The sequence below is a fragment of the Urocampus carinirostris genome, chromosome 18 (genome assembly GCF_059441175.1).
Source record: "Urocampus carinirostris isolate Australia breed hairy pipefish chromosome 18, RoL_Ucar_1.0, whole genome shotgun sequence".
Classification (NCBI taxonomy): Eukaryota; Metazoa; Chordata; class Actinopteri; order Syngnathiformes; family Syngnathidae; genus Urocampus; species Urocampus carinirostris.
This window is the reverse complement of record NC_142366.1, coordinates 13,489,192-13,504,387: the sequence shown is the minus strand read 5'-3', so window position 1 is coordinate 13,504,387 and position 15,196 is coordinate 13,489,192. Positions and strand designations below refer to the sequence as shown.

Genomic DNA, 15,196 nt, shown 5'->3' with positions numbered 1-15,196 from the left:
GAGGCTGTATTGTTATGTACTAAAAAATAGATATTTTACAAAATTTAATGCTCTATAAAGATAAATAAAGTTAAGGTTAACTTACTTTGGGAAAATGAGCTTCAAAAGTTAGGCGACTTCCTCCTCCATGGTAAAAAGTGGCAGAAAAAAAGTGATCCAACCATGTTCTCAACCGCATCAAGCTTTCTTATTCCACTTTTGCTTTAAAAAGAAACGGCTCGCCTCTTCTTTACACTTTACACCAACCATATTGAATGGATGCACGAGATATTAAAAATGTAAAAGTTCTTGGCGCGCTGGAGATACAGTATAGAATGTTTACACACGAACTAGGAAGAGGAAGCCGGATTTCTTCTTCGGGGTGGATGCTGGGTGACCTCTCACAGGGCCACACGTCGGTAGCGGCAGAAAGAAGAACTACATTACTGTATTACATATTTTGGATAAAAAGATTTATATATCAAGCATTTCTTTAGGTATAATCTTTTATAGGAGTCACTAGCAATACTATTATAAGTTTGAAATGTTATTTTCTTGATATCTTTTCGTTTGTGGGTAAAGTTGTTTTCTCGTTTTGATTTTGAATTTTTCTTCCCTGCAAGGAGAAAAATGTAACAGGGGTGGGCACTTGAAAGCTTTGGCTTCAGCCTGTTCCCTTTGGGCACATGTTTAAGTATCTTCTTATTGTATGGCACAGCGGTTTGTGTGCAAAGAGTTTGCTTTTTCCTTTAGTTTATTAATGATAAGATGCTGTGCCTAAATAAACATCAATAATTCATTCATAGTATTCAAAACACGTTTTCTAGCGGCGAGACAACAAGTAGGCATCGTTTTGAAATGTTTGCTTATAAACTTTATTAATCAATTTCTTTATGTACAAATAAACATTCTGTTCTTCTGAAATGAAACATGAGTATTTACAAAATAGATTCTGTACAACAACAACCTGATAAGTTAGTCGATTAAATTATGCAGAAGGTTTTTTATTTGACAATACACACAAATGAGATTTCCTTAAAGCAGGGGTCTCAAACTCACAGCCCCCGGGATTTTTAGTTTGAGGCCCCCGTGGTGATATGAAACTTAAAGAGACAGTGTATGTGTGTATTATTTGACCACTAGATTTGGTGTAGTGCGAGTAAAAAACAGTGCTCAAAAGCACAAGAAAGTGACTAAAACGCAAATGTTTTCCTCTGAACTTTTCTCCTGCCCTTTTGCAAGGAGAGAACAAAAAATATTTAAATATGGAACAAAAATGAAAAAGACAAAAAGGATTCAAGGAAAAGGGGGAAAGGAAACAAAAAAAGGAACAAAGTAAAGGAAAAAGAAAAAAAAGGAAAAAAGATATCAGGAAAAAAAGGAAAATACTAAGAAAAGAAAAAAGCTAACAAAAAAGGGAAATATACTCGTAGCCTCATGTTGTCAAATAAATACACATTAAAAAATGCATATTTAGTATTTTTTTTGAATTTTTGTATTTAAATCAATATTGTTTTTGAGTGAAATTTGACTACTCAAGAGATTATAAATGATACACATGGGCCCTTTAGATGCAGCACATTTGGATTATGGATTCATTTATTACTAATTGATTCATTTCTAAATGTTTTTTGTTTTTAAATCTTGCTTTGTGTGGGCAAAAACAATCTTTGAGAAGAGTTTTTATCTGAACTTTTGGAAAACCTGATTTGGCCTACACTAGATCCACGCTTCGGCAGCCCTCAAGTCAATTGAGTTTGAGACCCCTGCCCTGGTTGATTGTTATGAACATAGAAACCTGTTTAGCTTCGGGAAGAAAACAAGCTTTGAAATGACACCAATTGCTGTGTCAAGAACTTTCACACGGCAGAGCTGCCGTCGTGTCCTAGTATGTGGCTGATGTTGTGTGCCGGGCGGTTGGGTTGCTTTCCGGCGTCTGAGGCGTTGGCGAGCGACAGCAGCGGCGACATGGGCATGCCCGCCGAGGCGTCGGCCGGCATGCCGGCAGCGATCTCCGGGAAGAGCGAAGTGAGGCTGAAGTTGGAGATGTGCGGCGTGATACCGGACGAGTTGGCGATGGGCATGGGCGGCATGTCCGGAAGCAGTGGGAAGCCGGCCTGCGCGAATCCGCGCGGCGGCGACAGTATGGAGCCGAAGCGGTTGTTGAGCGGCGGCGGAGGAGGCGGCGGAGGGGCGCTGGGTTTGTCGGCGCTCTGGCTGCTGAACATCTGGTTGGAGAAATACTGCAGGGTTACGTCACCTGGTAAACTGGGGTGGGCGGCGGGCGAGTAGGACGGGTAGAAGGAGGGCAAGGAGTTCTGCGGCTCCACCGGCAGCAGCGAAGGGGTGCGCGAAGTGCCGGGTTGGCTGAAACCGGCGTTGGCGGGCGGGTTTATGCCACCCTCGGGGATGAAGGGGAAGCCAAAGTTCTGCGCCACGTGTTGCTCCGTTGCCGGGTTAGTGTCGGTGGTGGCCTGGGCGCCGTCAGGCATAAAGCGAACGATGGCACCACGCCGCGTTTCGCTGCTCCCAGAAAGGTGGCCCTCTGGCTCAAAAGGGTTGGTGGGGCGGCCCACCCCTGGGCGTGGCCGCAGCTTAGTTGGAGGCACGTGGCGCGAGTGCTGGCTAACAGGTGGTCGGGATGGTGCCCCTGACCGTACAGCGCCATGCATATTATTGTTAACCTGAGGAATGTGGCTTTTGTTCATGGCAGGGAGTTTATGGCTGGGGCTAGACACTTTGCCTTGAACGTCCGCTGAGGAAGTTCCAGGGCAGGGGTATTCCATGGCGATAGGTGGGCAGCACTGTGGCTGCCTCTGGTGGTTCCCCTCAGGTGACAGGAGGCTCTGCATGAAAGTCTGGTGACATGCTTCCGGCGCCGCTGAATGGTGTACACCTGCATAACTGCCACGGTTTCTACCATCCGCACCCATCCGGAAGGGTCCCTGCTGCTGCTGGGGTGGCGCTCTTTGTGATTTGGGCGCCTCAAAACCAGCCAGCTGATGCGCTCCCTGGTGATCCGGGGGGAGTCGGCCTTGCAGGTTGTGTGCCACCTTCCCCCTACCCGATGCATCAATGTATCCGCGTAGTTCACCCTGCTCCGGTGCCGTGCCCCCGCCTCCCCTGCCCGACTGGAGGTGGTGCGCCATCCTCTGCTGCTGGTCGCCACTGCTGCTGCTTTTGCCGATAAGAGCCTCAGCTGAGTAGTTAGAGACACGGTGGCGCTCCTGCCGAGACGGTACACAAGAAAGTTCCGTTGCCCGGGATGCCGAGTTGCTTGGTGGTGAGATGAGCTGCTGGTCTAGAGCGCGGGAAGTCATCATCCTCTGCATGGCCACATGGTCCTGAGCAGGCTGAGGACGGACAAAAATAGTTTAGTCATTTAATTAAAGCTCAGGCAACACTTTGTGCCATTATGGCAGCAAATATTAGGTTTGGTTCACATTGCATAGCTTAATGCTAAATTACGATTTTTGGGGGGTGAACTACAATGTTTTTGTGAGACTTTTTACATTTCCTACTTAATGCGACTTGTATGTGATCCCCTGTGTGAACACCACATCAGTCCCGCATGAGCAGAGGAGGACACGTGACGTCACACGCAATGCGCTCAGGGTTTGTGGAAGTACTCACGGACAAGGCGTATCTAGCAATTTTAAAATTATGTGCTAGCAGAAGCTGTACATGTACAACTGTATTGTTAAGAAAATTAAGAAGAAAGAGAACTAGGATTTTGACTAAAGCGCTTTGTGGGACAGTGGCAGCAACGTCTGTCCAGAGAAACGTGTGGGTGCAGAGTCGGAGTGCGGGTCTCATAAATGCGTCTCGAACGTTCACACACCAGTCACATTCCAAAAAATCAGATATGTATCAGATTAAAGACCACATATGAAAGTGGCCTGGGTCTCGAGTAAAAAAAAAAAAGATTATGTGGCGTTAGTGCAAAAAAAAAAAAGAAAAAAAAAGGTGAACACGTTTTCTAGCGTAGTGAGGCATTTTACATAATTATAATCTCCACTGAGATTATGCGCAACCGCCTCCCAACAAAGTACATGCAGAAATGAGAGCATCAACATTGAGTACCGCACCAAAACATTTTAAGTTTGTGAGTATTTCATCTTAGATGTGACCAATAAAAAGACCACTTGAAAAGTTCACAAAGAAGATAATGCAAGTAACAAACAGGAACATTTAAAGAGAAAGCCAGTAGGCCAGATAAAATAAACAGTCTGACCCGCCTCGGAAAGATTCAAGCAACATGCCAAAACGGTTTTCATAATATGCATTGTACATTTTTCCACATATATTTTGCCATAAAAGATAGGCTTAGTGTTATGCCAGACAAACGTATTAAAAAATAAATGCACGCAGTCCAAAGATCAGACGTCAGTTGTTACAACGTTAAAAAAGACAAACATCAGTTGTTAAAACCACTTGATTTTAAACAACTTCAAATCATTAAATTGTTTTGTTACAGACTTTGCAGATAACAACTAATTTATCAAAATGTGAATCGTGTTTTTTTTACTGCTCTACTGCTGCTCATAAGCTTGTTCTTGGTTTACAGGGATAAAGAAAAATGTTTACTTCTTTTGGTTTATTCTTTACTTGCCTGTCCCTACAAAAATGACTGATCACTGTGACAAATTGGTTTAGATGGGGCATTTGTATTTAATATTTAAGGGGGGAAAGTTTAATTATAGTGAGTATGTAGTAAATATTGAATGAAGTACTGTCAAGCTTTCTGTTTTGCTCCTTTTATGTAATGTATGAATAATGTTACTAAAAACATCAAATCATTTCCTCTCTAGAAGGGCGTCTGAAATGCTTTCAGACGTCATTACAGTTTTTTGTATTTGTAGTGCATGAGTTGTGGAAAAGAGTAACTTGGCATTTACCTCTCTGCACTGTACATTTGACGAATTTCGCGACCGAGCGCCTACATTACTAAACATGTTTAATACTCAACATAATTGGCGTCGCACAGCTTTCCTGGCAAAAGTGCCCCAGCAGATCTGACGCCAGAAGCAAAATGCCGATCGCCAGAGGACTAACCTTGAGGTGGTCCTGTGGTGCCAGATGAACATTGTGGTGTCCTCGGGCTCTGTCCGCCTGCCCCTCACAGCTTTTCTCTTGGTGCCGAAAGTGCTGCTGCTGGATTTGCTGCTGCAAATGCTGCTGGTGTCGGCTGTGTGAGTTCTGCTGCTGCTGTTGCTGCAACTGTTGATGGTGCTGCTGCTGCTGTTGGTGCTGCTGTTGGTGCAGTGGCGGTTGTGAGGCATGCTGATGGGTGGCCTGCTGAGGGTGTTGCTTCTGCTGCATGCCGACAACAGAAGCAGGCGAGCCAGTCTGCCCACCCCGAGCCAGGCTCCTCTTCTTCTGCACATGTTGTTCTTGCTGCAGCGCCCTCTGGTGTAGAGAGTGGCGCTGCGCCAGGTCAGTTTGGCTCAGTTGGTGCTGCAGATGGTACAGGTGGTGCCTTTGTTGCTCCTGTTGCTGTTTCATATAAAGGTTGCTTCCCATGTGTTGGGCAGCTGGATGTGGCGGGTGAGCCTGGGGCGGGTGGAGTACCCCTGGCTGGTTCTGCTCTGGGAGGCAGTGGACGTCAGGGGCTCGGACTACGGTGCTCATGAAAGAGTTGGTGGAGAAGAGGGAGCCTTCCGAGTTGATTCTCGCCATGGTTGAAGATGAGGGAGGCGGTTGTCCGACCATCATCTGACTGCGGTCTGCCACCTTCACATCCATGTGGCCTACAGTGGGAGGCGGGGGCACCGCTGGCGCTGGGGGGCAGAGTTTGGGTCGTTTCCCAGAGTTGAGCATGGCCTCCTCTTGGGCTTGCCGTTTGGAGAGGATCTTGACCTGCCGCTCCGCCTGAGCCCTCATTAAAGCTGTCTTCATGGGGGCGTATTCGCTGAGCTGTGCGGTACCAGAGCACGGTGGGAGCGTGTTCCCTGACGGCTGCGAAACGTGGGAAGGAGAGGGGGGCAGGCACTGCTGCTGCCCTGTCAGGCTGGGTGAGCCCGGGTAGGGTTGCTGAGAGGCGCTGGGTCTGATCAGGTTGTTGACGCTCAAGCTGGTGTCGCTTTGAGTTGGGACTTGGGGAAGGGGCTGAGCTTGAGAGTACGCCGCCATATTAGCTGAATTTTGTTGGGGCCTGCCCCCGCCCACGTCACCGACCTGTCCTCTAACAGATGTCAAAACTGGAGGTTTCACTGCATCCGCCTGTTTGCCCACTTTGCCCTGCTGAGCTGTGCCAGCTTTTTCTTTACCAGTCGGGGCTTTCGGGGGCTGCCACGCCACCTCAGTGTCGGCACAGCTTCCGTTCCGCCTCCCTGGGCTATCCTGCTCCAACATGGCCAAAGCAAGCATTTCGGCCTGCTCGGAGGTGAAGGTGAAACTTCCGAATGAGCCAGAGGGGGTGCTTATGCCCTGACCTTGAGGCAGCATGGAGGCCACAGAGAAGCCCCGTCCTCCTCCTGCGACCGTGGACATGGGAGAATCTGTCACCGGGGTCTCGGAGCTTTGATCATCCAAATTGGTGTAAACCGCGTGAGAAAAAGCAAAGTCCTTCTTGGGAGTTGTTTCAGATGAGGACGACGGAGAGGGCCTCTCTTCCGGGGTCTTTTCTGCTGACTGAGGACGCTTCACTTCATTTGGAGGGTTCTTGACCGGAGCCTGTGTTGCGCCAGTGCTGGATTTTGAGGACGAGGGAGTTTGTCCTTTAGTGCAAGACACCAAATTGGTGTTGTGAGGCTTATGAGGACAAGCTGCTGATTCTGAACTTTGAGTTGTGAGGACGATTGACGTGGCAGGGCTCGCACCAGTGACGCTGCCTACATTGCTAACATCTGTTTTTCCAGTTTTGGACACCGTTGAAGGAGGAACCGAGTAACTTTGCGTCGTGGGAATCACGTCTGTGGATTCGGAAGGGGTACTGCCAGTTGAAACAGCCATTTGGGAATCAGTGCTCACCGGTGGTGCGACGGATGTGGCTGTAACGTTCACGCTAGCATCACTGTAATGAGCACTGCCAGAGCTGTCATTTTGCAGTGGAGGTTGGCTGGATGTCACGCCATTGACCGTTTCTGGAGAGCTTTGCGGCAAATTGATGATTTGAAAGTTCTCGGACACAGACGTCGTCGCAACTGCAGGAGGAATGTCCAAGATCTGAGATGTTTTTTGGTTTTCATCAAAGCTCGCCTGGCTAGGCTCACTAATCTTGGGTGTTTTGATCTTCTTGGCTACCGACCGCTTGGCAGGGAGAGTCGCCCTCAGCTTTTTCCCGGCAGTCTTAGCCACACTTGCATCTAGTGGGGGTTTGACGGGGCTCAGTGCTTGTACCTGCTGAACTGGCAGAATGACGGTGGCTTTGGTGGAAGGAGGCTGCCGTTTCTGTAGGACAACACCGGACAAAGAAGATGAAGGCAATCCACTATTGTTGTGGTTGCTAGAAATGCAAAGCGGAAGGCCCTCAGAGATGCTCTGGTTCAGACTACTGAGGGCCCCGAGACTCTTGAGAGCCATGTTGGTGGTGGGCTCCTCAGTGGTGGTGGGTTGGACCAGCTGGATGGTACTCTGGGAAGCACTTTTGTCTGAAGTCTTCATGGGTTGCAGGGCAAATACCTGCCCGTTCACAGTGATGGTCTGCGGTGTGGCCTGGACTTCGCTGGCAGTCTGCGGCGGTTGTGCCGGACGCGGGAGAATGTGTACAAGCTGCTTCCCGCCCACACTTGGCGGCACTGATGCTGAACTGTTAGGTGTTTGAGAGGCGGGTATTGAAGCAAGGGCAGGGGTGGGATTCTGAGCAGCGGGCACGGCTTGATTGGGTGCCTGTATGATGACGATGTGCTGGCACGGTGCCTGGTTGCCCGCTTCTTCCCGCAAGACGGGCTGGCTCGGGCATGAGTTGGCCGGCTGGAGGATGACCACACTGGGGTTGCCGCTGCTGCTCGGCGGGGTTACAGCCGTTGCCCCACTTGGGCCGACTTGCAGAACAAGTGGAAGCACGGCGGCCTGCTGTTGGGGTTTGGAGATGAGCGCCGCAGGCTGGTTTGGCCTCGCCTGGATGTGTGCCGTGATCGGGGAGGGCTGTAAAGGCACGGGCGGGGACTGCACCTGGATCTGAATGGGCTGAACTGGAGGAGGCTTGGCAGGACACAGAGTCACCTGGTGGACCGCTTGAGTGGTGCTACTGAGACTCTGGCAGACAGGCTGAACGGTGTTGCCGGCCATCTGAAGCGTCGTCCACGTGGTTTGCGTACTGCCCATCGCCCCTGCCCTCAGAAGGGCTTGGCTGTTGGGCACAGAAGTGTAGTTTACAGTCCTAAGAGTGTTCTGATTCATTGAAGGGAGGCAGGAAGCAGGTGGAAGAAGCTGACTGGCCGTCGTGGGCGCAATGTTGGCTGGGAGTTGGAGGGTGATGTAGGACACGGATGGCGGCGGGGGTTTCTCAATTACGTGCCTTTCCGCCACATGAGCAGCGCTTATACTAGACTGAAGCGACGGAGCGGAGGATGTCAATTCCACCAAAGTTCCGTTAACCCTCTCATTGGCATTGACCTCCAAGGGGCTATGGAGAATGACGGTTTCCAACGGCTGCTTCCCGGGACTGCTCTCTTTGCCCGTCAAGTTGCCGTTGGAATAAACGATGATTCCCTTGGCCAGCTGGTGGGTGGGAGTAACTTTGGCCACTTTGGCACAGCGCTGCTTGCCTTTCCAGTGTATGGTCGGGTCTTCCAGGAGATTGATGTCGTGGGCTTTGAGGAGTTCAATGTAATGAGCACTCTCCCTGCGGAGCTCCTTACAATGACGCCGTAGTCTTCGGATCTCCTCCGCTGTGAGAGCCAAAAAAGTATACAAAAATTAAATAATTATGTGCTGCTATTATTGAAAACAATAACAACCTTAAACTCCTATCTTCAGCATCCATGAGAACTATGTACAGTACAACTGCCACTGTGAATATGCACATATCTTATGTCATCAATATATTGTTTTTTTAACATTTTTATCCTTTTAGACATTTTTACCTCTTGATTTGTTTTACTTGCACTGAAAGAAAAGTTTGGTAAGTTGGTAAATGGGACCAGTATGCTCCATAAACTCACGTCACATACTATAAAAATTATAACCAAAGCTAATTCTCAATGTCTGTCCTCAGATGGGCTTTTACAGAAAAAAACATACATAAAATACACAATATTATAAAACAGCACAATTGCAGAGGCTACAGGTTGTCATATTTCTGATCTCTGATTGAAAAGTCTTAAAGAGGCCATTCAATTTCCGTATACTATTGTATTATGACAAAAGGCCAATTATTCATTCTATAATTTGTTATCGGATTAAGACGTCGTTTGAACCTTACCTTGGACTTTATCGCCTCCCTCTAGCAGCATGGCGTCATTTTGTTTTTTGAGCTCAGTGATGTAGCGAAAGGCCTGGTCCAGGATCATGTTCTTACTCTGTGGACATAGGCAATGTTGAGTGAATTCATTTGAATTCAGGTTATAGTGGCATGCATCTTACCTGTTTAAGTGCTTGCGAACAGGGCAAAAGATTGCCAATGCGGTTAATCCCTGCATTTATTTTCTCTTTGCGATGTCTCTCAACTGAATACAAGAAAGAAAATATAATCGATTACCACATAACTAACACATTTAAACATTTCCGTTCTAGCTTACCTGCATTGTGGGATTCTTTGTTTTTCTTCTTTCTACAAAAAAACAACAACAACAAAATCAAGAAAATAATAGATTAACTTCACAACGTCTTCCTCATCGTCAGGTATAAATTAAAAAGTCTTACTTTGGTTTTCGACCGGTTGACTCCGTTTCAGTCATCTCTGGCATCCTTCCCCAAACGGATGCCTGATGGGTTCTTCAACTCACTCACCAGTTTGACCTGAGATCCTTCCTGTGGCCGCCCTACAATTTGCACGTTTCCACAATAAAAAATGAAACACTTTCGAAAATTTGTAACTTGCACGAATTATCTTAAGGTGGTTTAGAAACAAACCATGTTACGTTAAAATGTGCATATTGTTACTGTCTCTTCCACCACTTTTATTCATTTACATTCATTTGTGAAGAATAACATGAAATATCTATACAAAATAATAATGAAGGAAATATTGAGCATTGGCCTCATTTACATGTAACAATAGTTGATCAGAAGTACAGTAGTATTAGCAAAACAATCTTATTCCGGCTAGCTGGCTAAACGATAGCTTTGCTCATTTTTAAGCCGAAAAGAAGCGCCGTTTCGTCACCACTCGGTTGGAAAAATCCTTAAATGAGAGCAATTTGTCGCATTCACCTGTAGTTTGGACATTTTGTTCAATTGTCTGGGTCTGTGACAACTCAAAAAAACATTTTATTAAGCTAAGTATTGCTAGCCACCTAGCATGCTATTGCAAACAAGCTCCAAAAACAGTCCCAGCATCTAGAGGAGGCGGGCCTTTGGGAAGACGATAGTCAATGAGATTTCAGAGAGCGAGGGTGACGCAGCCAATCACAAGGAGAGGCGTGCCGAGTAAACGCGTCCTCATTTTCGTAAACTATGATTAATTTGAGATACTGTATATATTTTTATTTCAATGTAAATTTCCAAATGTGTTTTACGCTCATCGGGAATTATTTGGGTCGTACTCAGTATAGTAAAATGTAATAACAGACCTTACATGATCGTGAACAGGACAAGAAATATGAAGAATGTATTGATCTTTGTGTCAGGGAAACATATGTCAATACTGCAAATAGTAATTCTTTTATTTAGACGTTAAAAAGTCATACAATATAGAGCTTCAGAAAAAAAACCTTCAAAGAAAGAAACCATGCTTTATTACTGTGGAGAAGACGCAAGTCACCTGGCGTTCATTCAGAGTCAGAACTTCCTCTGGGTGAAATACACTCTTACGAGACCACTTCGCCGTTCAATATTCAGCAGGAAGTTGTTGGTAGCGGCACCAACTCTGCCAAGTGCCGGAATGATCTTGCGTTTTCCCTTTGGAGAAGAACACGATGGCACTCAAAACCATTTCGCTAACCCAGGAGAACCTCTGAAACACTGAGAACCATTGCAATGCAAAAGCAAACTATAAAATAAAAACACATTGCCAAATTTTAAATTAAGTCATTCTGACTCCAAAAGCCCACACAAACTGGTGCCGTCTTTTCAACCGATTTGGTCTGCACCGAAACTTAAACCTTAACGCAAAGTATGCTTTGCCAACAACACACGTGTTTTTGATCGGAGGAGCACTTTGTCAAATGACTGTGTTCAAAAAGGAGAGGGGTGGGGGATGAAAAAAAACAAACAATACAACATTTTCCAAGTATTTGACCCCCCCTTTCTACCCCAAATTTGTCTCTGAAAGCGTCCTTCTGAGGCAGGGGCATTTTGTCAAAGTTCTTTTATCCAAAAGTGTGCTGTTCTCCCCACCCCCATCCATATCAGACTTATTCCGTCTTCTGAAGCTCTCTGCTGAAGCGCGCCCTGCTTGTGCTCCGCAGGCTCTTCTGCAGGACGTGTGCGTCTGCCGGTTCTATCCTCTTGTAGTAGTTCTTCTTGGTCTCGATGATCTTAAAGCCAAACTTCTGGTAGAAGTCAATGGCTGACTCGTTGCTGATCTGAACGTGACTGTTTATACAAGACAAAAAAGATCAGGATGTTGTTTTGGAATTAAGTACAGTAGACACCAAGGATACAGCATCCCTGCCTTAAGACATTTTCACGTTACAATGTGGTATGTTTATTTCAAGCCCTCTTTATGCCGTTTCCCCATCAAACTACATCAACAAAAAAACAAAGGACCATTTGCATATGACGAGTTAGGTCTCTAAGATGCCTGTCTGCTATTGTTTAACATCATATAGATTTGCAAATAAAGACAATCCTACTCTATGGAAGTACAGCAATACCATTGGCTGAACTACCTCCAACAAGGCCTTTATGTCCATTTTATTCAGAATATTGTGCTTAATAAAGACTTTGCAAGTCAGCAGTATAACACTATCATTTTTACTGGATTTATTTGTTATAGGTCCAAGGCTTGCAGTGATGCTAAAGGAAGAAGCTAAAACATGATAACCATGGAAATGAAGCTTACGCTTACCAAGAATTATGGAGGCACATAAATCATTACCCTCACTAAGTTGCATGGCCACAGCCATTCAACAATCAGGACAACTATTAAAAATAAGGTGATTAAAAGAAGGAAATTGTCTCGGGGCATGATGATCTTCGCAAGTGAAAGGTTTAAAATCGGTTTAATTTTTAAATCTCCCCTCCTCCCTGCTATTCCAGCCTACCAGCACAAAACACATCATGGCAAATGTGAATGCAATTTAAATTTTCCTTTGCATGTATATTTATTTACAATTTTATTTAATCATATTAGACTTATATTTAACATATGTAGTACTTACCATATATCATGTTTTATTTGAACATTTTGATCAGCATTTAAGAGATTCGGAAGGCATTACTTAAATACCAATAGTTTGTATCCTGCGCTATATGACAATTTCCCTTTGCAATCCCAACCCCCGGAAAGGATTAACATTGTATCCCGGGGTTCTACTGTTTCAGAAAACACAATACACTCACAGGTAAATATTGTCAAAAGTGCCATCCTTCTTGCAGATATTCAGCACATGGTTCAGCATCTTTGTACCTAGGAGACCCCAAAAAAATATTTTAACTCTTAAGTTTTTAAAATGTTCTTTCTTATGTGTGTCTCACCAGTGCCGTGTCTCCGATACCGTGCGAGACAGCCCAGCGTCATGATGTATAATCGCTTCTGGTTCCGAGAATGGTCCACTCGGCAGCACACGGCCCCCACTGCGATGTCATTAAAGTACGCTGATGGAAGGAAGGATTAAAAGGAGAGCCCCCAACATTATTGTTTAATCATTCTCACACTCAATTATTTCCCCGTCTTTATCACATACTGCTGTTACTTACCAAGCTTGGCTAATTCGCCCACCTCCAGCACGTCCTTGTAGAACTTGTCGTTGTAGCTGACAGGGAATATTACCTGGTTGAGACGCTTCAGTTGCTTTATGTTGTGGGGTGTCACGTCCCCTAGCTCAATCCTGCTACTGCAAACAAAGCACGACAATCAAAAAGCCGACAAGTCAAGTCAAGTCATTTTTATTTGTATAGCCCTAAATCACGACAAAGAAACCTCGTTGCAAAATCTAAATAAAAATGTATGTCTGTCATCTTAACATGCTGAGATGTGTTATTATTCTTATCCAGTCTGCTAATCTGATTGCTCTATTTTTCGGTTGCACTTACAATTTAGGCCAGTCTACAGGCACTACCTTCTGAATATTGCCTGTCCTAATTTTCATTTTATCTTATTTTTTCTTTTAAGTCTTCCCATACATGTTTATCATAGACTGTCAACTCTAATTAAGTCTAATAGAATATAAATTATTCTTATTGAAACAAGGACAATTTAAAACAAAATTAAATAGAGCCACCCTGATGGTAGAAGAACATTTATAAGATAAAATACCAGTTTAAGATAAACAATTAAGGGTAATGGTAAAAAAAAAGAAAAATAAATGTTAAATGAAACTAATCAAATAAAAAAAAAATAAAGAACTGAATCATCCCTTGTCATTATTGCAAACTCAGGTTTAAGTATTTTGCCGAATCGAGGGTGATTGCTGCATTACAGTAGAAGTGTTTTTTCCCCCCCTTCCCAATCTATTAGTTATAGACTTGTTATCAATGACAATGAAGAAATTATATTACCAAAAAGATATGTGCTTTCGCTAGAATAGTTTAAAATAAGAATAGCATTGTGTTGGTGCATTGTGCACACAACAATGAATCGGTCACTTACTGACAATGCAGTAGAAAGGTGAGGAAGGGAGACGAACCCGTTTGTTTCAGTGGAGTTGGGGGTTTAGTATCATTGCCCTATTTTCTGATGTACATACTGTACAAGACAGTGAAAACCACTATCCTGTAAACATTACCTATGTAATTTAATATTCTTTGTTTGATTTATATTTTAGGTCCTATTTCATTGTTATCCTGGAGTACCACGCGTATTCGCGTTGTAAACAATGTACATACGTTATAACGAATGACAAGAAAGGCAATTTTACTCCATTTATGACAAGATGAGTGGGTTAAGTGAACCACTGAATGATCGCCGCCCGTCAACCAGAAGGCATGAAAAGTCAAACTTTGAATCGATGATAAAATATCACATTCACACTGCTGAGTTTCGAATAAGCAACCACAAAACTGTCACCATGCTGCCGGGAGGTGAAACCTCTTGACCCGCCACACATTTTTGTCGTTCCTGCTTATTACGACTTAAAGGCTAAAATTAACATTTAAGAACAAAGTAGAGATGTTTTGCGTGTTCAATACTCCTATCTTTAATGTAGTTACATATAGTGAGATTGTATTTTTTATTCCTCGTTCCTCTGATGGGGTCCCGAGAGTAAAAATAGCTTCGTGGGGCTAGGCTAAACTAATCTAAGCTAGCTACCTAGCCTCGCCGTCTCCTCCACCTTAGTGACAAAATGCAGCAGTTAACAACTTCAACGTAGACACTCACCCTTTCATTGTTGAGTGGATTTGTTTTTCAATGAGTGTTAACTTTTAGCGTCGTGCCGGGTGGATAAGGGGAGGTTGGACAGAGTTGGGGCCGGGGGTGCCTTCCCGTTTTACCCTCCACAAGTAGCTCGCTGCGACGGTTAGCTTTAGCTCCCGCACCGCTTTCGAGCACTGCCAGGAGACTGTCAACCCTGACCCCGCGCATGCGCACTCGTGGAATCTAGAAGTTAAAATTTTCCCTGAATTCGGTCTGCTTGAATGCACATACTGTACCTTTACTACTGTATTGCAAACACATCACAAATGAATAATTTAACATCCATCTTTTATCTGCACCGCTTGTCCTCAGTAGAGTCGCAGGGTTGCTGGAGCCCATCCCAGCTATCTTCAGGCAGTAGGCAGGAGACACCCTGTACTGGTTGCCAGCCAGTCGCAGGGCACACAGAGACTGACAATCCACTTTCTCATTCATACCTAGGGACAATTTGAACCGGCCAATTAACCTGCCATGCATGTTTTTGGAATATGAGAGGAAACCGGAGTGCCCGGAGGAAACCTACGCAAGCACAGGAAGAACATGCAAACTCCACACAGGAGGTTCGATCTCATCGGCTCGCTACAGTTTAACTGT

The 15,196-nt window shown here is 45.1% G+C and overlaps 2 protein-coding genes across 2 annotated transcripts; both read right to left on the bottom strand.

Annotated features, from left to right (window-relative positions):
- Positions 1 to 967: 967 nt before the first annotated feature.
- usf3 (upstream transcription factor family member 3) lies at positions 968 to 10,420 on the bottom strand. The gene is made up of 7 exons (XM_088322648.1): positions 10,297 to 10,420; positions 9,787 to 9,905; positions 9,663 to 9,694; positions 9,508 to 9,590; positions 9,347 to 9,443; positions 5,035 to 8,813; positions 968 to 3,332 (listed from the first exon to the last, which is right to left on the bottom strand). The coding sequence occupies exons 2-7, from the start codon at positions 9,828 to 9,830 to the stop codon at positions 1,839 to 1,841; spliced, it is 5,529 nt and encodes a 1,842-aa protein (XP_088178774.1). The 5' UTR covers positions 9,831 to 9,905; positions 10,297 to 10,420; the 3' UTR covers positions 968 to 1,838.
- A 307-nt stretch (positions 10,421 to 10,727) lies between these two features.
- On the bottom strand, positions 10,728 to 14,761 carry naa50 (N-alpha-acetyltransferase 50, NatE catalytic subunit). The gene is made up of 5 exons (XM_088322718.1): positions 14,567 to 14,761; positions 12,946 to 13,082; positions 12,724 to 12,843; positions 12,589 to 12,655; positions 10,728 to 11,619 (listed from the first exon to the last, which is right to left on the bottom strand). Exons 1-5 carry the CDS (start codon positions 14,572 to 14,574, stop codon positions 11,439 to 11,441), a joined length of 513 nt encoding a protein of 170 aa, XP_088178844.1. The 5' UTR covers positions 14,575 to 14,761; the 3' UTR covers positions 10,728 to 11,438.
- Positions 14,762 to 15,196: the final 435 nt, after the last annotated feature.

What these genes read in the sequence shown, in the direction of transcription:
- usf3 (XM_088322648.1), bottom strand. Translation starts at nt 9,830, where the DNA reads ATGCCAGAGATGACTGAAACGGAGTCAACCGGTCGAAAACCAAA. An exon ending in GGGAGGCGATAAAGTCCAAG is followed by an intron (nt 8,814 to 9,346) that starts GTAAGGTTCAAA and finishes TGGCTCTCACAG; the next exon opens with CGGAGGAGATCCGAAGACTA. An exon ending in CACCACAGGACCACCTCAAG is followed by an intron (nt 3,333 to 5,034) that starts GTTAGTCCTCTG and finishes GTCCGTCCTCAG; the next exon opens with CCTGCTCAGGACCATGTGGC.
- naa50 (XM_088322718.1), bottom strand. An exon ending in GGGCGAATTAGCCAAGCTTG is followed by an intron (nt 12,844 to 12,945) that starts GTAAGTAACAGC and finishes TCCTTCCATCAG; the next exon opens with CGTACTTTAATGACATCGCA. An exon ending in GTATCGGAGACACGGCACTG is followed by an intron (nt 12,656 to 12,723) that starts GTGAGACACACA and finishes GGGGTCTCCTAG; the next exon opens with GTACAAAGATGCTGAACCAT.